Source organism: Cyprinodon tularosa, unplaced genomic scaffold (genome assembly GCF_016077235.1).
Source record: "Cyprinodon tularosa strain WSP-4 unplaced genomic scaffold, ASM1607723v1 ctg321, whole genome shotgun sequence".
Lineage (NCBI taxonomy): Eukaryota > Metazoa > Chordata > Actinopteri > Cyprinodontiformes > Cyprinodontidae > Cyprinodon > Cyprinodon tularosa.
The window spans coordinates 32,390-56,445 of NW_024039032.1; the positions used below are offsets into that span (position 1 = coordinate 32,390).

At 41.5% G+C, this 24,056-nt stretch overlaps 1 protein-coding gene across 1 annotated transcript; it reads right to left on the bottom strand.

The window, feature by feature from the left end:
- Window positions 1-2,256: 2,256 nt before the first annotated feature.
- LOC119788614 (insulin receptor substrate 2-A) lies at window positions 2,257-23,769 on the bottom strand. Its single transcript, XM_038293152.1, has 2 exons — window positions 19,368-23,769; window positions 2,257-2,521 (listed from the first exon to the last, which is right to left on the bottom strand). The coding sequence occupies exons 1-2, from the start codon at window positions 23,380-23,382 to the stop codon at window positions 2,517-2,519; spliced, it is 4,020 nt and encodes a 1,339-aa protein (XP_038149080.1). The 5' UTR covers window positions 23,383-23,769; the 3' UTR covers window positions 2,257-2,516.
- Window positions 23,770-24,056: the final 287 nt, after the last annotated feature.

Here is a 24,056-nt window from a genome sequence, read left to right on the forward strand (position 1 = left end):
TGGCTCTCGTCACTCCGCCGCGTCTTACGCCTGTGCATCCAGCTGCGAGCGCCAGCCGTTGGCCGGACTTCTAAATGAACTGTTCTGAGGACCATGAGGTAAAACTGAACCAAAGATCTAATAAAATGATAAACCAACAAGCAGCAGAGCGGGGAAATAACACGTAACCACCAGAAAAGCTTTTTAATCTCAGTATATATAAACATCAACTATATTAAAGAAAATCAGTTTTTATTTTAGGTCAAAATTTAAGAATGAATCATTTCCGATGTTTTCACTCTGATCCTCTATGTTCAAGGTTTTAAGTGAGAGCCCATCTAAATCACTCTTGATTTCCGCTTCTAAATCAATTTGAAAGCAAAGCGATGCTAAAAATAACTGAAGCTCCAGTTCTCTATGACATCAGTTCACCTTTTGTTTAGTTTTTGTTTAACTGAAAAAGTCAGACACCTATAAACCACTCAGCTGTGGTGGTTATAGCACAGAAAGCCTGAGTGGGAATCTGTAGAGTGAAAATCTTATTTCTAATTAAGTCATAAAGTTATCCTGAAAGGCTTTTTGAGAAAAAAACAAGCAGGTTTCATCCCCAAACAGATTCAGGTGTTAATAGGAGTTGGAAATAAGGCAGAAAATCTAATCTTTACAAAATATCATGCTTAATGGAGACAGTATTTATACTGTGGGCAGATCTGGATCTTTAAATCGATCTTTGAAGTAAAAACAACATCTCTTTGACGGGAAGTGATGTTTCGGGAAAGGCTCAACATAGTTCAAAATGGTCAACATAGTAGGAAGCAAAAATAAAAAGCAAATAATAGATTTTTGTTTTAAGGATAATCTTAATTTCACATTCCTTTATGATCTTCTGATAGATGGCCATCTTATTTCCTTTCAAAGGCAAATTGAGAAACCAAAATCTTGTGCTTAAACATATAAAATAGTCAGTGATGTCATCATAATGTGATGTCTATTGATGGATAATTAAATACCATTTATCTGGGCGATAAAAGCCTGAAAATGTTGCCATCTTTTAAAGGGCTCCTTATGATTTATGAAGCAACTGCTTGTTTAAAAAATATAACCAGTTAGCAGTTTAACTGCTGCAGTAGCCAAAGCGACTTCTCACAACATAAATCGACTCCAATCTCAAAATTACTATAAGCAGCTAGGAGGCACTCACTGAAATATCATTTGTAGTATTTCCTTTTCTCCTGCGTCATTGATTCGGGGTTTCACTCAGGAAGGTTTTTGGTGGTGCAGAGCCTCCAACTTCATGTTACTACAAATAATTTGAAGCATCTATTTAAATATTAATGAAACTGAATCGTAATGAATGTTTAAGAGGATTTCCAAAAGAGTGTTCAAAAAAAAAAACAACAGAGAGAGAATGTAATACAGCTGGTTTTTGACGTCGACTCCGCCCAAGCTAGCTGTTAGCTTTAGCATCCAGGAGGCTAATATTGCAGTCTGGAGAGAAAGAACTGATCAAAGTTTTGTTTATGTTACCTAGTTTGACTTTTGCTATGTATTTTCTGTAGAATTATATTTTTTATATAGTATTAAACATCTTTTAAGTAATTTTTCCAGGTGATCTAAACCTTCCACTACAAAAGACAAAAGTTAAAAAAAACTAGCTAGTGGCTTTGATTTTCCCGCTCTGCTGAGTACCTTTAGTGTGGAAGTGTGAAATGTAGCGGACCGTCTGTACCTGTTTAAACAAATAAATAACGTATAGCTTGCAAAATAAATACTGTAATGTTTGTTTTCCCACTATAGGGACACACAGATACTGGCGCAGTATTGCAGCAGGTTTTTAAGGAGCCATGTTGTACCTGGGAAACGAGCGCGCACTCTGAGAGAGAAGCTAAAATGGACCCAGAAATAAGTTTTGTACCGAACAAGAGTTGAAAAAAATAAAAATCTATAAAAGGTGTTCTTACAAAAAAAAACTAATTTAAATAATCTGGATGATAGATTATGCATAGGGTAAAACAAATTTAAATGGTGAACGACAGAAGGATATTTCAAGCTTCCAAGTTTGTACCATAATGCCTTTGCTTTTAGCTCAAAATTTCCCTTTTTTTTTTATAATACCGCATAAGGAGAGAAAAAAAAAAAAAATACCTGTGCTTGTGTTTACACACCTCAGTTAAAGTTCACTGACCACTGCCTGGTGAATAATAGTGTTGAACTAAAGGGGGCGGGGCAGCAAACGCTGGCAGCATCTATTGTTGAAGAGGATGATTCCTCATGATAACAGGACAGGATGTGCATATAAAACACAAAAACATTTAACAATGAAAAAAATAATAAAACCCGCAAGCATTTTTTTTAGGTTTGTCATGTCGTCTGCGACCAGATGAAAGCAGCTTCTTAGTGTGACTGAAGGTCGAAGGTCACTGTTGGAGGGGGGGTTGGGGGTGGCAAAGGTCAAAGGCAGAGTCAAGTGTCCCCCAATATAAGAGATGATGAGGAGCAGGAGGAGGAAGAGGAGGCACATGGTGGACCTCTGTCGCTCAGTCTGTGAAAACAGAAACAAAAAAGAGAAAAAGTCATGATAAAACCATTAAACCAGCATCTTGAATTGTTAATTTACATTTTATGAGGCAGACCAACATACAGCAGCGTGTCATTTTTAAATAGTGGGAAAAGGTTGAAATCCTTTCCTTTGTTCTACAAATACAAATCTGAAAAGTGTGGCCTGGAGCTGTGGAACTATGGAAGAAAATTTATTTTTTTCCCCACCCCCACTACTAGGGTGGCTGAAGGTGATGCTCTGTATAGTTTTATTTATTTATTTCATTTCATATTACATTTTATATCTAAACAATTCACTTTCTACTATGTTTGTCATTACTAATCTTAAGGATATCCCTTTAGTATTGTATTGATACAATACTAATGGGAAGGTTTGGGGGGGGGGTCATCGACTGATTTATTTTTGGACTACTTATTTTTGGAACAAAAGCAAAGAAAATAAAAACCACATAATTTTATGTGGTTTTAATTTTATACTGTATAATGTAGGAGAAATGTCAACATTGACAAGACAGAAGGTTATTAAAAAAAACTAAATTCAGCTTAAATAAATTCAAAAGTACCTGTAAAATGTAAAATAACTTCAAGTGTTAATATTCATCCTGAAACTAAATTACATGTACATTCTTTTAGATAATCAAATTTAACTAAAAGGTAGCAGGGGTATCAACAGTGGAAAAGCTCATCAGAAGACTGATACTTATGAATTAAATTCGTAGGGAAGCAGCTGTTCCAACCGTTACACGAGTGAATAAAGTGAATGTGATTGGTCGTTTATCAAGGGGCGGGATTTATGTTGCGGAAAGTTCGCAAGCAAATTTGATTGTGGCCGGTTTGTCAGAAGCATCTTGCTAACCAGTTAGCAACTTAGTGCTAGTAGGTTCCCAATGGGAAAATTCCATTGGGACCAAGTAGCACTAAATTGGTGACTTAGAAACAACGCTGTCAAGGAACGCTATGGACAGCGGAAACATGCAAGAGGAGGAGAGTTTTGTGTCGGAGGTCGTGGATGATTCTCCTCCATCATACATTTTTTATTTAGAGGAGGAAAGAGGGGAGAAGATGTTGTGGAAGAGAACAACAGGACAGCAGAAACTTCGTTTGGAGCAGAAGGCTTACAGCCGTACATGTCATCTTTCTCCTAACTCAAAAGTATATACTCATTCTCAATGTAATATATATTCCAGTTTAAGCAAAAAAATATAAACACCATAAATCTAGTATAATCCAGTTACTGTGTTTGTTGGGGAACAAGTTCAAGTTAATCTGGGAATGAGAACTAAAAACGTAAGCATTTAAATTGGAAAAAAAAAAAAAACATTGTGATGTAATGCTATTTCTATTAGTGGATTAGTGGATTTTTATGAATAAAACTTTCCTAAAATCCTAAAGAATAAAAACTTGGACTCACTATTTTGGCAGATTAACAAGATAAATATATTGATAATTAATTGGGTTAAAATAAGAAGCAGGTGCTAATTTAATCCGACCACACAAAAAACATTGTTTGCTCACATTAAAATATAGTTTTAGAAAATTTTTAACTTAAGAGAAGAAATGAAGAGAGTTCAGTGACTGTGAGGCTAGCAGAGAAACACAGGAATGAAGGCAAGTGTAGGTGGCAGACTTTGGCTTCTGTTTGCTGCCAGTAGACACACACAGGCCAAGAGGTTCAAGTTTGTTTCCTGCCCTGCTACCAAGGCCGGGCCCCAGCTGTCAGGTCGGCCTGGAGGCCCTGGATGACCTGCTCCATGGCTGCCGTCCAGCTGCGTTATTCCCCTGAGAGCAGCGCTTTGTCTGATACAACAATGTGAGCACACCGACACAATGCAGAAGCTTTGACAGGGGGGCACTACTGGAATGCTGCTCCTCTGTTTGTCAGCCATGATTGAGGGGGGCATGGAATGGCAGGACAGGAGAGCCATGGCAGAGAGGAGGAGGAGGAGGAGTGGGGGGCACACACTATAGGGTTTAACCGAAGTCCGAAAGGTACTGGAAAGCATCACGAACTGGAAAGTAGTAGGCAAACACCCAGAGGAGGTAATAGCAAAAAGATGAGTCCTGCCAAATACTGACCTCAGACTCTGCCGAAACACAAAGGTTTTAGCTTTTAAACCCAAAATACTTCCTCTTTCAGTTTAGAATAGCTTCTAAGTATAAATCTCTGCTAATATTAATTTACTGGCAACTTCATTTGTTCTTTACTTTAGTTCTTTTGGAAACAGATCTCATCTTAGAACCTAGACTTAATCTGAGTAAGGACAGTGATCATTATTCAAACCGCTTGTTAATGGGATACTGTAATAACAATTTTTTTATATCACCTGGCTTTAGCTTTGACAGTAGAGATCGACAGATACACGGTTCGTAAGACCAATGATGCTCTAACTGATCTCCGATACTACCAGCTGATTTGTGAAGATGATAGTTGTCTTTCTTAATTTTTAGGATACTTCACAATGATAAATGTTGAACAAGTTTCAGATCTAAACAACAAAACAATTGTTAAATTAAATAAATAAATAATCAGACATTTCATATTTCTACACTTTGTTTAATCAATCGCATTTAACGATGTAATTTAATGCATTCTAATTTAAATGCTTTCAAATCCATTAATCAATACTGTGAAAGAGGAAGGGAGAGCCAGACTTTTAGCAGATAACAGGAAGGCCAAACATTCTCCCTTTTCACCTTGGAACATTGAATATTTGGAAACATTCTCCTGAGAATCTTACATTTAGGATAATAAGGCCAAAACTCATATCACTATATATTTCTTGATTTTGGTCAAAATGATCAAATTCAGATATCGACATAAACGATATAAAAGCCTCGGTAAAATGACCAACAATCCAGTACAAACTTCTCAACCTCACAAAGTTTGTTAAACTCCTAAAATCGAACATTTTAGAAATGATTGTTTAAAAAAAGTAACAAGACTGCAGTCTGTATCAGATTTCAGCAAATCAGACACCACTGTTATTAAGTAAAATTACAATTCCATAAATATTGATATTTATTTATTGTGCAGACCTAAGTTAAGGGTATGAATTCTTTGAAAACGTATAAATGCTAGCAAAGCTAACATATGCTGGTAACTCTAATCATTGTCATTGTGACAAAAAGCGCTGAAACAATCGGATTAGTCGATAATTAGAATAATCAGAAGCTAATTTAGAAATTATTAATAGTTAACTGGAGTGTACAGGTGCTGGTCATAAAATTAGAATATCATGAAAAAGTAGATTGATTTCAGTAATTCCATTTAAAAAGTGAAACTTGTATATTATATTCATACATTACATACAAACTCATATATTTCAGATGTTTATTTTGTTTAATTTTGATGATTACAAATGACAACAAATGAAAATCTCAAATTCATCATATCAGAAAATTAGAATATTGTGAAAAGGTTCAAAATTGATGGCCCCTGGTGCCACACTCTAATCAGCTAATTAACTCAAACCACCTGCAAAAGCCTTTAAATGGTCTTTCAGTCTAGTTCTATAGGCTACACAATCATGGGGAAGACTGCTGACTTGACAGTTGTCCAAAAGACGACCATCGACACCTTGCACAAGGAGGGCAAGACACAAAAGGTCATCGCTAAAGAGGCTGGCTGTTCACAGAGCTCAGTGTCCAAGCACATTAATAGAGAGGCGAAGGGAAGGAAAAGATGTGGTCGAAAAAAGTGTACAAGCAAGAGAGATAACCGCACCCTGGAGAAGATTGTGAAACAAAACCCCTTCAAAAATGTGGGGGAGATTCACAAAGAGTGGACTGCAGCTGGAGTGAGTGCTTCAAGAACCACCACACACAGACGTATGAAAGACATGGGTTTCTGCTGTCGCATTCCTTGTGTCAAGCCACTCTTGAACCACAGACAGCGTCAGAAGCGTCTAAAGAGAAACAGGACTGGACTGCTGGTGAGTGGTCCAAAGTCATGTTCTCTGATGAAAGTAAATTTTGCATTTCCTTTGGAAATCAAGGTCCCAGAGTCTGGAGGAAAAGAAGAGAGGCACTTCATCCACGTTGCTTGAAGTCCAGTGTAAAGTTTCCACAGTCAGTGATGGTTTGGGGTGCCATGTCATCTGCTGGTGTTGGTCCATTGTGTTTTCTGAGGTCCAGGGTCAACGCAGCCACATACCAGGAAGTTTTAGAGCACTTCATGCTTCCTGCAGCTGACCAACTTTTTGGAGATGCAGATTTCACTTTCCAACAGGACTTGGCACCTGCACACAGTGCCAAAGCTACCAGTACCTGGTTGAAGGACCATGGTATCCCTGTTCTTAATTGGCCAGCAAACTCTCCTGACCTTAACCCCATAGAAAATCAATGGGGTATTGTGAAGAAGAAGATGCAATACACCAGACCCAACAATTCAGAAGAGCTAAAAGCCACTATTAGAGCAACCTGGGCTATCATAACACCTGAGCAGTGCCACAGACCGATCGACTCCATGCCACGCCGCATTGCTGCAGTAATACAGGCCAAAGGAGGCCCAACTAAATACTGAGTGCTGTACATGCTCATACTTTTCATGTTCATACTTTTCAGTTGGCCAACATTTCTATATATCCTTTGTTTTTATTGGTCTTCAGTAATATTCTAATTTTCTGATATGATGAATTTGAGATTTTCATTTGTTGTCATTTGTAATCATCAAAATTAAACAAAATAAACATCTGAAATATATGAGTTTGTATGTAATGTATGAATATAATATACAAGTTTCACTTTTTAAATGGAATTACTGAAATCAATCTACTTTTTCATGATATTCTAATTTTATGACCAGCACCTGTATATACTCTACAACAGGGGTCTTCAATGTTTTCCAGGTCAATGACCCCCAAATGGATGGCGAGATGGAGCGGGGACCTCCTAATTATATATGTTGTATGAAATTGTGTTATATCAAACTTATAGTCACTCTATTACATATAGAGTAATGTAACAAAAGTAATTTCGCCCTGGGTTCATTAAAGTATTTCTGATTCAGATTCATCTTTGATGGGACAGGTGTTATGAGTGAAACGGTGCCCAGCTTGAAAGACTAAGAGAGAAAAAAGTATCCCTCAATATGCTCTATCTCCTAAATTGGAAAATATGTTGTTTACCTTGTAAAAAAAAATGTTTAAGGAGCCTTCTGCTATTCAATTATTAATCGATTAATGGAAAAAATAATTGATCTTAATCTTTAAGCAAAATGATCATCCTAGTGTTAAAGTGTTGATACAATGACTCTTCTCTAACACACCCTGCATGTTACATCTGCACCTAATGTCAATGGTTTATAAACGGAAGATGGGAAATTGGTGCATTTCTTTAAAATAAACAAAAAATCAATGCTATTTGCTGTTTGGTTTACAAACAGCAAATAGGGATGATAGATTTGATCTGCTGCGCTGGATTTCTGTTCTTTTCTTTTTTATAATATTTTTCTGTGAAAGAAGCCTAGAAACAGCCCATATGCTGTGGCCATATGAGGTTCTTATTCAGCATTACAGCATTCTATTTGACATACGGCATTCAGGTCACAAGAAAAAAAAAGTTTCAAAATGTTCTATAAAATGCAATAAAGAAATGTTTCCGTTTCCGCACGTATCAGGTGGTTAGAACAGCTTTATTCAGCATTTTGAAGGTCTTTTCTGGTTTACCTTCACATGTTTAGTTCAATGAGCCCCTTACTGTTGAGGTTAAAATAAACAAGATAAAAAAAAACTGTGTGAGGTCTACAGAAGGAAGACAGCAGCAGTTTAGTCTGGAGAGGTAATAAAAAAGGCCCTAAACAAAGTGACCTTCAAGTAAAACAGACTAAAACAGTCGTCAACATGCCCAGGTATGGCCATCCGGGCTGGTTTACTCAGAAAGTAGACTACAGGGTGATAAAGAAGCTTTAAAGGAATCCTCACATTTCCTCATGGTGCCTAAAGTAAGTTTAGATAGAAAAATGAACATCTGTGCAGAACGAGGCAGCAGGAGTTCAACTTTTATAGGGTCAAAAAGAAGAAACATTTTTCCCTCTGAGGGAAATATGAAGGCAATTATTTGGAAGTGAGAATGTAGAAAATTCCCAGAACTTCTAGAGAAATTCTCTTTAAAGGGATGGGGGTAAAACTGTATCTTTTGGACACCAGAACAGAGGAACTCCTTGGTAGAAAACAGAAAGAAGCAGCTGATACAACCATGAGAAGTATGGAGCTAGAAAGCTGATGGTTTGGGGATGTTTTCTAAGCTGGCTCAACATCAAATAGTTTAACATGAGTGATATTATAACCAAAGGGTTTTTAAGGAAAAGGTGAGAGATGCATCCTGTAACTAGAAAAAGACCCAAAAAATAATAAATAAACTAAAGAATGGTTGCATTTAGAGATGGAAAGTTCTGGTTGGGTTACCTTGGGATGAGGCGAATTAAAACAAACCCTTTATTCAATGAATACTGCTATTAATTAATCAATTAATGTTCCATTAAAAATATGCTGTCGTGCTGTTCTTTTTACATCTCGTTGCAGGTGATGAAGCAGACTGAAAATGTTTTATTATTATCTCCCTTCTATCTCCTCTTGCTTTCATCTTTTCTCCTTTTTTTCTGTTTTTCCTCTTTTGTTCTATTTACATTGCAGTGTCCATATAATCTGAAAAACTCCCTGCATAATTATAATAAAGTAATTTTATTTAAATAATTTATATGCATGAAACACTGTGGAACACTGTGGCAATAGCCGTACTGCTCCACTTGTGAAAGTAAAATCTGTTGGGCTCTTTTTGGCATCAAGACGATATATTCATAATGGAGCATTATTTTGTGACACTGGTGTTGTGAAGCTACTTTATGTATTCAGTGACTTTGGAAATACATACATAGCAAAATAAAGTACATAATTAAGAAATATTTCAATAAATAAAAAAATCTGAAATACAATAAAATTAAGATACATAATTTTAAAGCTACAGTGTGTAATAATTACAGGGATATACAGTCAGAAATGTAATATATTATACATAACTATGTTATTTATCATCATCTACGAGCTTAACCTTAATATTTGCGTTGCCTTAGAATTCGTTATTTATAATTACATAGGAGCGGGTCTCGCAGCCATGGAGGCAGACATCTTTGCGCTACGGCAGCGCAGAGCCAACAAACTAGCGATTGCGAGATCGCCAAAACGTCACAACAATGTAGAAAAAATAACGGGTATATTTATTATCTTAAGTCTACATGAAATCTATACCCTACACAGACTAATGAAATACTATCTGTAAAATTATCTATGTAAACCAACCTCATCACTTGAGAAGGTAGGTGATGCGGACGTCGTGGAAGACATTTTGTCCCGTAACGCTCGCCGTACTGTTGGGGGGGAGAAGCGGTGGGGGGGAGATGTTCATGTTGCTGCAGTCTGCAGTCTGACCGCTAGATGTCGCTAAAAGTTACACACTGTAGCTTTAACCTATTTATTTTCTAATTCATGTGGAAATTTGTGTATGAAATATATATAAAAAACTCATCAATAGCAATATTCATGTATTTATTTAATGTTGAATGTAACAGCTCTCCATATTTGGGCACCGGGTGGTTTGTAAGATAAATCAAACAAAAACACAGTGTTTAAAGAACAATATAGTTTCCTCATTATGGTACAAGTTTATAAGCGGTAATACAACTTTGTACCTTCTTTTTTCCTTTTTCTAAATACATACTTTCCATCTGTTCTACATTTACGAGGAAAACTGCTTTAGTGACTTCACCAAAGCAAACTTTAGAAAGTTTGAAATCAATAGATATACTGCTTGGTTTATGAGTGAATAAACATCTAAACAAGTCTTTAAAAGAAGCATGAGTCACATTACACTTAATAGAAGGAAACTTCAGCTGCTAAAAAAAAAAAAAAACAGGCTTTTAATGTTAATTCAACAGCAAAAAATGCTCTATTACGAATGCAGGCCTGAAAATAATACCCCAATTAGACACCATTACAGAAAGCTTTGGTGTTAAAATGTTCAGAATAAGCACCAGTAAAGCATTTACGGTGATTAAACATTCTCAATCACTTCCACATCTAAGCCTTTAAAGCTGATCCCCTCAAATTGACGAATGTAGAGTTTGCCAAAGCTGGAGAATGACAGAAAACAGGAAGGAATCCAGGAGGCAAAACTCCCTAAATACACATTAGCGCACATGCTGAGATTTGAAGAAAGCCCTCAAGCGTCACGTTCCCGCAAGTCCAAAGGTGGTCCGCTGAAATTCTGCTTTGTCATTGTAGTGGGTTTAAGAGGAGAGTAAGTTTCCTTCACAGAGTTTTAGAAGCTTCAAGAAAAACCTCAGCGATAAAGGAAGAAATAAGACAAATGAAAACAGATGTCAAACTGGATTTTAGATCCATTTACAAAGCTGAAGTAGCTGGGCTGAAGTGTGACCAGCACTATCAGAATAGGAGTTAAGGTAGCCTCCAGCAGGACGGCGTTCAAATTGAACACATGTGGAGAGACATCAAGACTAATCAGAGCGAACTGGTGCTGAGCTTTAATCAAATAAGGTTTATTTGAATACAGTCGTCATACAAATGACGAGTGGAAAACTTCAGAGTTGCCAATCTTCCCATGAGTGGACGTCCCAGCTGGCCTGCTGCAAAGCCAGACGCTGCAAAACACACAGCAAGTGTGGAGCAAAGCGGTGGCGAGCTCATCATGTGGGCTTGAAGTCATGAACGTTGGACACAATTGTTAAAACTTACTGAAGCTTGGTAGAAACTATGGCTGCTACTAAGAATTTAGCAAATCGATTAATCTCTCGAGTATTTTTTCGATTATTAATCGGATAGCCAGAGGTTTTGTACCAAATTAAACAAGGTGAAACTAAAACTTTTCACCGGGAGGAGTTCTGGATAGAACATAATAAAGGGTGAAAACTTTTCTTTGTTTTTATCTTAAATGCAAAATGTTTATATATTTTTTTACACATTTTAGGGTCTCTACACTCTAGTTAACAATTAATCGATTAGTAAATTAGTTGATGATTACCTCAATAATTGATTAATCTGATGCATTGATTCAGCCCTAGTAGAAACCAAGTCATCGACAGAAAAATTACCCTAAAATAACTGCAAAAAATTTACTAAAGGGCTGCAAAAAAGAGACCTCAGCATTAACCTGAAATACTGTGATGGAGCTGTCCATGGATAAGGAACAGGAGTAAAAAAAAAAAAAAAAAAAATTCTATAAAATAGGAGACATAGCTGCGATAAGTTTTCCAGATAAAGTAAACTCAGGTTAGCTCCTTGTTTTCCCAACAGACTAAAAGAAAACTAAAACTTCTGTAATACGTTAACTTCCAGTCAATAATATGGAGGGGAAAAAAATTAGTTATTGAGTTTTATATGGACTAAAATTTAGAAATCAAGCAATCAAAAGGATACACTGTAGAGCTTCTGTTCTAGAGCAATTATTCAACTCCTATTCATCCAAAAAAAACTGTCTAAATGCTAAAAACATTTCAAGGAATAACAGCAATGCCTTACATTTGGAGAGGCTGCAAAAACAACACTGAGTGTTTCGGAATGGGAAGCAGTAGCTGATATTTGTTTAGGCAGCTTTTGAAGATTTACTAGATGTTCATAGAGAACCACCCATGGCTGACATTCTAAACTATGGAGGAATACCTTAAAAATTCCCTAATACTTCAGGAATTTGGCGACCAATGGGAATCCTGCTAGACCCAACACGCCTTTTTTAAACCAGATACACGCCAGCATTGTCTGGTTTCTAGATTTCCGTTCTTCCAAGTGTGGATTGCCCATTAACAAAGAAAAAAAAAAGTTGCTGAAAAGTAAAAGAAAAAGTTTAGGCAGTTAAAATGCTTCAAATCAAAATTTCTTTGTGTGCAAGGCGTCTTGGTTAATAACTATAACATCTGTCTGCTAGCATATCAGGCTATTTAGGAGGTAGAAACTGCTGCCTGCAACACACACGCCACTAAAAGTGCAGGGGGTGTGAGGAGGGATGGGGTGGGGGGGGGGGTCCTGTTACCAGCAGCACATGTTTCAGACCGGCCCATAAATTTATGCCAGTCTCGAAATAGAGCCGTAAATATAGAAGGGCCTTGCCGTGGAGGTGGGAACGAGGGAGGAAAAGGGCAGCCTTGTACCATCATCTGGCACATCTTACTCCCCTGCTGGCTTCCCCGGTGTGATAAGCACGTCTCACGCCCTTTTACCACCTCACAGGCGTTTCTCCTGGGCCACCGCGGAAAAGGACAGTGGGTTGGAGAAGGTTTCCCCTTGAAATCACCGACACCACTACACTTTAACCTTTCGTACCCTCAGCAGGTTGGGGTGAGGGGGGCTCTGACTCTGATCAGTTAGTTTCCCCACTGGTGGAGGCTTCTCTCCTGTGATTATCAGTCTAGACCAGGAGTCTGTTACCTTTCAAATACAAAGACCCATTTAGCTCTGAGTCCAGCAAAGTAAAAGTCGATTAGAGCCTTAAAATGCCTTAAAATGACCTTTTAATAAAACACAACCTGTTATTTTGGTTAAACATCTGCAATAGGAAAGCTGTTCCCATTTTAAACAACCAAAAGTATATTTGTATGTTTAGCTTTTAAAATTATGTAAAAGAAAATATGATAATAGCTCTAAAACATATTTCTTATTCATTTAATGTCACCCTGTTATAAATATCTATTCAAATATTCTTTATAAAAAAGCCAAGACTGGCATTTGTTATGATAGTACATTAGTTTATTCTTAATATCGTTATTAGCTGCTATTAAAAGCAAGATATAGAGGCTGTGGTTCCTCAGCCACAGGTTGCAGACCCCCTGATCTAAATATAATTTTGAAGTTAAAGACTGACATTGGATTTTTACCTCCACTGATCAGTGTCAATGGATGCATATAAATATCTCCCTTGGCAACACATGGTTACCTAAAGCCTCACTTATATCTGAGAACTTTTTCTATCTTCGGGTTAACACAACATTAAATCACAGAAAGACTCCATCATAACCCTGTGAACATGTTAAATTTTAAGTAAAAAAAAAAAGAGAATTGGCTCAAACAATCCAGGCAGCTGATGGGTTTGGGTTCTTTAGGTGTGGACTGCTGTCCAGCACTATTTTTGGTAAATGTAAAGAAGAACAATCAAAAGCTAATGTGATCATTTTGTATTAGTATAAATATAAGCTAGTAGACTCAAATGTTTGCATCAGAAACATGGAAGCCGGTGTAGGTACCAGATCTGCTGGGGTCCTGCGCATGCCGGTGACATTACGCTACATGATTGGCTGATCGATGCCACATGATGTAAACATAGTGGTTGCCCAGACAACGGTAATAACATCATGCAGCTTCGGTGTGCAGAGTCAGGAGCATCTGTAGGGTTAGCGTGTCTAATGATCGATGAAGTTTTACCTAATCGATAAAACAACTGAAAAATTTTTCTTATAGATAACAACTGTTAAACAATGATATAAAGCGGGGGAGCTGTGGCTAGCTGTATTCAGTAGCTAACAGGTTAGCCTTGGTCAGTTAGCCACATAAAGCTTTGCTACTTTTAACTGTTATCAGCAACCTTTGTTTTCTAATAACTGTTGTTTTATTTCTCTAAAATCTCTACGAAGATAATTTATTAAGACGTTCTATTTTTTTCTTCTTTTTATTCTATCAGATCTTAATAAAAAGAATAAAAATAAAATGAGACTTTGTCAGCTTGTTAAATGGCAGAGCTCAGTCTGTCTTAAGGGCAGATTATACTTCTGCAACCAAACGCATCAAATGTTGCTTGGGTCTGGTCGTGAACCAGTTTTGCTGGTATGCTTCTGCACCATCGGCCTAGAAGTTCTAGGGACTTGGGGGGCCTATTCAAGAACTCGCGAGAACTTTGGCGGCGCTAGCAGGAGTGTTTATCTTCCAAAACAACATGGGCGCGTCTGCAAGATATCAGTCACAGAGATGGATCTAGAGTTGTTTGACATCGAAGAGGAACAGGTTCTGTTAACGGAGTTGGCAAAAAGATCGATTAACCTTTTGTCGTAGTTGTCCATTGTAGTTGGTCCTCAGTTTTTGAAAAATGCTGCGCCCAGGCACCAAATCGAGAAGCACAACCACACAGACAGTTGGAAAGGCATACCAAGGACCATTCACAGCTGCTTTCTGTCTGCGCACTTCCGCATGAGGTCTGCGACCGTCCGATGCATAGACAGGATTTTTTTTTTAGGTGTGCGACGACGGTTGCAGAACCTCTGCGCTGGGGGGCGTGGTCTACTTTAGATTGCATAAAAGGTAAATAATAGCAAATATAGGTAATTAAAAGTTGTGAGTCCAAAAGAAATTTGATCCTTAAGAAACGGGTGCATTACAGTTTTTCCGAGTTGAGTTGCCATATTACTTATTATTACTTACATTATTCTTACATCATAAGAAGGGGCAGGGCCCCAAGCAGATCTGGTACCCACACCGGACCCATCTTCCCTCAAAGCAATATTTAAGGCTGGTGGAGAGGTTTTAACTTAAACACCTACCTGAGTACTATTGCTAACGATGTTGTTAAAGATAACAACCTGCTAACTAATGCAATAATAATTCTAATTTGCAGTCATATATCATTACTCTAGCAAAAGTTATTAGGCAAAATAAATGCAAAGTGATCACTTCTTTTCTAAACCACTGCAACAGTTAAGCCTGAATTATTTTTTAAGTATTGCCATCAGCTTTAGTTGCTAAACCTTAAATGAAATAAAAGCAGAAAATGTGTGCCTTTTTAATACATTCCAAGCAACATTTCCCAAACTGAGGAAGAAAGCTTCTGCCAGCTGGATAGAAGAAACAAAAAAACAACCAGCCTTCACCTCCCTCCCAGTCTCCTCTGGGTCAAGAATCCAGGTGTGTCTCAATGAGTTCGACTCTGCCGCTGAGAGGAAGTGCATTCCTGAATGATGATGATGCGTTTCCTCTCAGCGCCGCTGTGTGTCTTAACACGCCGCAGCTGTAATTACGGCGCCACATCAAAAGGCTGCCTGCCTTGACTCCGTGCAAACAAACGCAAATCGACCTGGATGCGGGGAACAGCCTGTACACACATCAGACTCCATACTTCATGAGCGGGAAGTGAAAAGATCCTACAGAAACCAACAAGCATGGATCAACTAATTGGTCTGCATTTATATTTAAAAAAAAAAGCAAAAAAAAGCTTGGAGATTTAAACAGTCTGTGAGGTTAGGCTTCATAAAACTTTTGAAAAAAACCAATTCAATTCAGCTTATTTCTATAGCGCCAATTCACAACACATGTCATCTCAGGGCACTTTACAGATCATCCAGTCAAACTGATTCAGAGTTTTCTATCTAAGGAAAACCAGTTGATTGCCTCGACTTATTGACTTGAATGTAACCCCTCACACTAAGCATGCTTGTAGCGACAGTGGAGAGGAAAAACTCCCTTTTAACAGGAAGAAACCTCCAGCAGAACCAGGCTCAGTGTGAGCGGCCATCTGCTGAGGCCGACTGGGGTTCAACAGACAGAAGGAGGGGTACAAAAAGCAATAAAGATACAAGCAGAGAAAGATCAATAAAACGGTTATTATAAAGCTTTTCAGTCGGTTAAAATTTTAAGAATGAGTACAAAATCTAATTTTATTTAAACTCTTGCAAAACTAAAAACTGATGTTCACAGATCCTCTCCATCTGACTGAGCTTTAGATGTTTAAGAAGAAAAAAACTGCAAAGCTGGCAGATAAATAGCTTTGTGTCACTAGATGCGTTTCCACTGTTGTATGTATTTTGAAGCATCGCATTAGAAAAGTTGATGGAACTATGTTTGAGATAGCTTTTGATTTCTTCAACAAAAAAGTACCGTAGTTTCCAGACTATGGAGTGCACCTCAAAATAAGGCTTGGCCACTAAAGTTTTTGAAAAAACTGGAAATGTACACATACAAGCTGCACTGGGCTATAAGCTGCTGATATCTATTGAACTGTCTCCCACCGCACCTGTAGGGGGCGCTCTACACATCGCCCCTGGAGTAGGGACGAAGAAGCATGCTAGCTCGCAGCAGTAAGAGCTTCTACTGAAAGATTGGGCTTTGTCGGCTCTTTATTTCAGCTCTGCAGGAGTTTAACCTAATCTCTTCATTGATTTAGCAGCATTAATCCGGTTAAATAAATGTCAAAATGTGTGAATTCGGGACATTTGTTCTCTGTCACGCCTGCTGCTAGCATGTTGAGCTAAATGAAAATTAGCCCCTCATTCTTTCATTTCAAGCTTTGACTTTCCCCTCTGATGGGTTAGGAAAAATCCACAGGAAAGCAGCACCTTCTTATTAGCCGCATGGTTCAAAGCTTGTGAAAAAAGTAGCAGCCTTTAGTCCAGAAAATACGGTAATTACGTTTAAAAGAAGATCGAAACACTTGTCAAATAAGCTCTGATGTGGAGAACATTTAGCCCATGGCTGATCCATTATTTCTGCTGCAATCATACTTTTCTTGTGTTGTCTCTAGATGATTTCCAACATGGCAAATACTAGTCTACTAGTCAAGCTATGTACAACTAGTGCGATGGTAATAGATTAATTGAAACCTTGCTCCATTAACAATCCGTACAACGTCCCAGTTTGCTACCTCTGCTTCCTGTTTATTACAGCCCCTTTGCATCATCTGATGGAAATTCAAATTCCTATTTTCTCTGTTCTTAAATTATAAACCTTGTCATGAAAACCTTATAAAACCAAGACTACTTTCACATGACAGAAATGTTCAAGTACAAACACTTCTGTAATACACTGCATAACGAAAACATGCCTCATATCAATAGAAAATGTGATTATTCACAAAGTGTTGGGTTCACACCAGGTTAGAAAATAAAAGCTCTACAGATGAGTGTGTTATGACTGAAGTCGTCCAATTAGGGGGCCTCAATAATTACCGCGGCTGCAAACAGACGTGCTGACAAACAGGAGTGAGTGATTTACACACGAAACACAAGGATGTTTCTTATTTCTAGACCACGGGTCATATGAGCGTGCACCCGACTCCCGCTTCAGGTATGCAACATATGTTCCTAGGACTAAATCCAAGAAAAGAAAGGACTCTTCCAGACAGACAACCAAAAAGAAAAGACATTAAAAGCTGGTTACAGCTTTTTTATATTGTAAGATACAAAACGCTGAGATGATTAACAGTCCTAATAAAGCGAGACGTCTTCTGGACATGAACACGGCATCTTTTAAAGCATTGCAAACATTGTTCTTTGGGAAACAACGGTTGAAATCCAGTAAAACTGAACAAACAAAATACTAAATAAGTTAAACAAAATACCAAAGAAAGTGATCAGAGTTGCATTGCCAGCTGTTCAGCTGGCTGAAGCGTGTAATTGAGCCTATATTAATCTAAAAAACATATGAAAAAAGACGTGTTTATGAAAGCAATTCTGGATATTAAGTTTATTTTGAGGGTAATATTAATAACTGTTGCTTAATTCGTTTATATAAAGGCAATTAAACAGCATTTAAAATGTTTGTTTTATTATAAATACAGTCAGTCATCTTTTTAATCATGTTATAAAAAAACTAGATCAAAAGTTAGTCAATTTCAAACTTCAATCACATTAAAATTGACAAATTTGAAAATATTAAAAGTAATTTGTAGACTTTCTTTTAAAGCAAAATGGCACAACTAGTTTCTGACAAGATGAACAGGTTATCATAGGAGGTCGAACCAGACTTTGGACAGAAAATAATGTGGAACAACCCCAATTATTTTCATTAATTAAGGAGGAACGCTTACGCCTTTTCTATATTTAGACCTGAAAAAAAAAATTAGGTAAGATGACGATTACATATTCAAAGTTTTCACAATATTTAAACGGAATAAATAAAGAAATGAAACTAAAATATTCCTCTTAATTGTTTTAACTGCAATGCTGTAACATTCATTGTCACCTTCATAAACAAACCTTAATTACCACTAAATTTACTAGCAGCAGTAAATTACTGGGCTATCATCACAGGCAATGAGCCCAGTGTTGTTTTATAAAAGGTAAAAATGTTGCAACCTTGTTTTTAACAAGCTAAGCAGCAGTTAACATAAACAGGTGGGAGGAGAATGCCACTGCCTCACTCTTTACACACCAAAATACTTTTTATACAAACTGTAAACCTGTAAAAAACGCATTTATATACCATATAAAAACAGCAAATCAAGAAAACACAAATGCAACTGCTATCCAGTCACATTCTGCTCATATTGAGCTTTAAATCGATGTTTCATCTCAGTTTAAGCTAATCAAACTGTAACATAACATGAAGGTCAACTTAAAGGGATAGTTCGGGATTTTTGACATGAATCTGTAGATTGAGAGGCGCCGCCAGCTAGGGCCTTTTTTAAAGGGCCACTCAGTCCACAGCCGACCCAAGATAAACTTTGGTTCATTCAGAAAATAAGCCGTCTACCAGTCTGTTGGAACACAGCACAAAAATAAAATAAAAAAGGGCCTAAAAGATGAACCGCACTTCTTGTAACGCCGTTGCTACAGACTAGACCTCAGCTCCCCAGACAGAAGCCTTCAAAGACAACAGCTGGCTGCTTCAAGTGCCATAAAAACAAGATCTCACACACTTGAGTCAGAATAGAACATGCACTTTGAAGATCTGCAAATTGATGTAAACCGGCTAAAAATAGCACAGTTATTTTGGAACTACAGCCATTTTTTTCTTTTTACTCACTGTATTTGTACGTCCTTTAAAAAAAAGGAAACTCCAAACTGTGGCTGATGACAGAAATGTAAACATTTGGCAAAGATGGCAGAGACAAAGAGTCAAACTCACCCTTGGTTGTCGTGGTGACTCCATCCGATTTGGTGAAGTCTATGCTGGCGTAGGCTCCGTTCTCGGGCAGAGGTACCATCCCCGCTGGCGCCGCCGCCGCCACGCCCCCGCTGCTGCTACTGGCCCCCGGCGCCGTCGCTCCCCCGTCGTCCCTCAGCTCCAAGGCGATGTAGTTGAGGCCGTTCTGGTAGCCGGCAGACATGTTCCTGCACATTCTACCAGCGCTGGACCCTGAGGAGGCCGATGCAGGGAGGTCCGCTTCTGTGTTTCTCGGCTGGGCTTGGTGAGCCGACGGATCGGCGCTGTTGTCCACAGACATCCATGCGCTGTCGAAGGATGCCGAGCTGGCCCATCTGGATGTCTGTTCTTCCGACGGGTGGGATCCGTTAGTGTTGGGGGCTGAGAGGTGAGACAGAGAGGGATGCGTGGCTGAGGATGAGGGGGTGGAATTGGAGGAGCTGGAGGAGAACGTCTCCGAGCTGTGTCTCCTCCTGCCTTGGGGGTCTGCTCGCACCACCTTTGGCTCCGGCTGCTGGGTTAATGGAGGATGAGGAGGGGAGGAGGATGAGGAGGCAGAGGCGGGATGACCGTAGCATCCCTCTATGATGCAGAGGTGCTGCAGCATTGCTGTGGGGCTTTGAGTCCTCTCACCTCTGCTGAGGTTAAACGACATCTCTGTGTAATCGTCTCCGACTGACCTCCAGTGACCCCCTGAACCGGTGACCCCAGAGTTGCTAACCAGAGGTCGGATGTAGCTGGGCGGGTTCCAAGGAGCCACCAGGCTGGGTCTGGGCGACTGGTTCTTACACCCAGCGGCATCGTGCTGGTCTGTCCCGACCTCGACGCTCATGTAGTCCTGGGCCTGGGGAGGGGAGCACCGAGCTTCGCCGGGTAACAGAGAGGGGGCGGCGTCTTGAGCTGACAGCGGATAGGGCGGGGGCTGCTGCTGGTGAGGGAAGTGTTCACCCAACTCTATATTGATATATTCTCCGGGACTTGAGTGCCCCCCATGGGGGAGGCCGGGCACCGAGACCGAGCTAGGTACACCAGCGGGCGCCGTGGAGGGCTCGCTGACCCGCAGCGGACCATGGAAACTCCTCCTACCCAACGGAAGGCGAGTGGGCCTGGTGACCCATCGGTCGGCCATTGCTGCAGTCGTATGGTGAGCACCGTAGGGGGGAGGCGGGTGGGAGGGAGTGGAGGTGCCACCCCCGCCTCCTATTCTTTTTTCTGGTCCTGAAGCATTTGCAAATGCCGAATATACTGGTTTGGCAGGAGAACTCATCGGTACATATTCCCCGTCTTCTTTCTCGCCCCTCTCTCTGCTGGGAGCCTTATAAGAGCGCGGCAGGGAGAAATACGGGCTGTAAGACTTGAGAGCCCCCTCAGGTGTCCCTGGCGTGTAATACACTGTGGTGTCTTCACTGGGGAGCTTGCAACCACCGCCGCTGTAGGACATGTCCATATATTCTCCATTTTCGGGTTTCTCAGCTATGCTGCTGCTTCCGCCGACGCCGGCAGAACTACTAGGGGAGGCCTGCAGAGAGGAAGGAGATGTACCGCCGCCTCCTGGGAGCATCATCATGTAACCATGAGAGTCTGTGGAAGATTGGGATTGGAGCTGCGGGTGGTGGTGGTTGGAACGCGTCCCTAAAGCTGGGCTGTGGAACTGGGGAGAGTTGGAGATCTGATAGGAATAAGAGGAGGGTTGCATAGGCATGTAGTCAGGAGGAGTGTCCCGCGGCGACGCAGCCACGCCACACATCATGGGCATATAGCCGCCATCTTCCTTGGCAGAAGAGGAGGACGAGAGCGGAGGGCGTTCGGCTCCGGCTTCCGTCCTAGAAAGCGTGGAGGGGCGGCTCTGTTGGCTGTGCTCGGAGCAGGAACTGTAGTCAGAGCGAAGCGAGGAAGAGGAGGAGGACGGCCCGCCATGGAGCAGCCCGCTCCCGAACGGCAACACTACATCTGACCCCTCATCCAGTGAGAGGTTGGTCTGGGTCATTTTCTGATAGGTGGCAATGCCAGAAGCTCCGGTGGCGCCGGCAGCGGCTCTGGAGAAAGAGTGCGTCCTCCTTCTCAGGGACGAGGAAGAATAACGCTCATCCTCTGCCGTTAAGGTGCTTTCTTCACGTGGCGTCTCGCATCCGCTGTTGTTTCCAGAACTAACACTGGTGCCAAAAACTTCCCGGTTCCAGCCCATGGCCATGTAATCATTAAGGCAGTTCTCCTCTCTTATTGGCGGGGTGTTTCCCAAAGAGTCGGGCGTGTTGCTTCGAACCCGGAAATACCGGAAGTCACCGGGGCTGGAGCCGTACTCATCCGAGGAGTTAAAGCCGCCGTCAGAAGGGGAGCCGCATATGGACGCACTCGATGGCCGGGTGAGGGTATCGGACACAGAACCGTGGCCACTGCTGGAGGAGACGCTGACCGGGCTGGTGGTTGAGGGGAAGTGGGAGACAGGAAGCGACGCCGAGCGGGCGTGACAGGTGGACGGGATAGCCCGAACGTAGCGGTTGCTGTTGGTGCTAGTGCCGGCATTCCCCGTGGCCACGCCGCTCCAGCTGCCTCCGCTCCCGCCCCCGTCTTGGCGACCGTGAGGACCACGGGACGCATTGAGGTGGACCAGGCTCCCAGTGGCGGAGCGGAATGGCCGATTCATCGTCCCCTCGCCTTCACTGGAAGTCCGGAAGCGGTAGCCACTCGCCCCGGAACTTTTACTCGAGGGCGGCGTGCCGACCACAGACTCCGTCCTGGAGCGCCGCTGCAGCCCTGTCTGACTCGGAGGCAGGTTACCCAGGAGGCGCCGGGTTGTGATGAACGACATGGGGTTGGAGCCCGAAGACTGGCTCTTGCTCCTCGGCCTGAACTCTGCAAAGGCCTTCAGGGCTTTCATGGTTTCCAGGATGGTCTCGTGCATGTTCTGGGCCACCACCGAATCATCCACCTGCATCCATATTTCGCCAGGGCCGATGGAGGACGAGCGGCCGACCTCTATGAAGAAGAAGCTCTCAGAGTGTCCGCAGCGCCTGATGTTCATCAGCTGGAGGTTAACGCAGGGGGTTTCAGAGTTCAGCTTAACGAGGTGAATGGTTTTAGTAGACAGGCATAGGCGGTAAACACCAGTGAGGTTTTTAGTTTGACCCAGTCCTTTGGGCTTTACGTTAACCTGCCAAACCTCTTTAAACACAGTCCCAGGACTGACTGTCCCATATCCATCATCCAAGTCATCCGAGTCCAGGTGGCCCCTCTTCCCCTCGCTCATCAACTCACTGATGGCCACGTACCAGTCCTCCTGCTCCGCCTCGTTTTCTGCCACTATAGCAAAATATTCGTCCTTAGTGTACAGGGCGATGAGGTGCTTGTTTTTAGAGTCCGCCCTCTTGTTCACCGTGAAGCACTGGTAGAGGTAAATAACCCTCTTTGGGGGAGAAGCGGCCACCACTCCCCCGCTGGCGGCCGCCGCGGTGCGCAGGCTGCTCCTGAACTTCTTCTCGCTGTCGTAGTACTCCAGACGACTCGGCCCCAGGTGGCTGGCGGCCCGCAGCACGAAGAAGCGCTTGTGTCCGTGCTTCTGCTTTCTCAAATAGCCGCACTTTCGGATGTCGTCTACGGCTTCCGAGCTGTTGGTGACGGTCACAGCGGCGTAGACATGGCCGCTGCTGCTGGTGCTGCTGCTAGCGGCGGGGTCCTCGGCCGTGTGTACCTGGCTGATAGAGGAGGGGGAGGCTTTTCTTCCCGGGGACTCGGAAAGATGCTGCTGTGGAGCCAGCTGGTAGTGATGATGCTGATGTTGATCCTTTGGCGAGTCGGTGCTGATGTTTTGGTGGTGGTGGAGGTGGTTGGAGGGAGGTAAATGTTGCAGAAAACGAGAACCTCCTCCTGCTATATTGATTAACGGGGAAGGGGGTTCCCCGACTAAACCGTTAGTGTTGGCGGCCCCAACGTCCCTCTGCTGAGCCTCCACCAGCAGCAGGGCCGCCTTTCCCTCCTGGTAATTCGTTAAGTTAGCCATCGGGGGAACACAATCAAAGGTCACTTTAGTAGCAGGCTAATCCGAGTCGACTCAGACCCCATTCTTGTTTTGGGAGACGAAGCTCCCGAGTCCGGCTAGGCCAGCTAACGGTGACTCGTACGGCTCAGATTTGCAATCCCCCCTCCAACACACACACACACCGGCTTTGTTACTCCGCCCGAAGAAAAATAGTCCCCCTGTCTCCTAGCGGCGACGGATCCAGTCCACCGTGGGCTTTTATCACGAAATAAATCCCACCGTGTGAAACATGACCGCGCTCAGCTTTGCTTCTGTAACTGGGAGGATCCAGCTAGCTCGGTTAGCAATCCGTTCTCTTCTACTCCTGTACACATCTCTACGGGCCACAGCACAAACAACACATGACCCTCTGCGTCAGCGAGCAAAGGGGCGGGATGAAGACTCAAATATCAATTCTGATTGGTCACTCAGTTTGACTGATATATGTTGACAGGAATCTGGACCAATCCCTGATAGATTCTGGCACTTTGCGTCAATGGCTTTGACCAACTGTGCTCCAAAGAGTTTATAAATAGGCGGTGACTTTTCAGGCTCACCTTAACAAGTGAAATTACTTGTTAATATTCTTAGCCACGTTCTTATCCCACAATATACATGCCATATTAAATAATACTTCAGCGATAGTATCAAGGTGT

Coding starts and splice junctions, on each gene's coding strand:
- LOC119788614 (XM_038293152.1), bottom strand. CDS start 23,382: ATGGCTAACTTAACGAATTACCAGGAGGGAAAGGCGGCCCTGCTGCTG.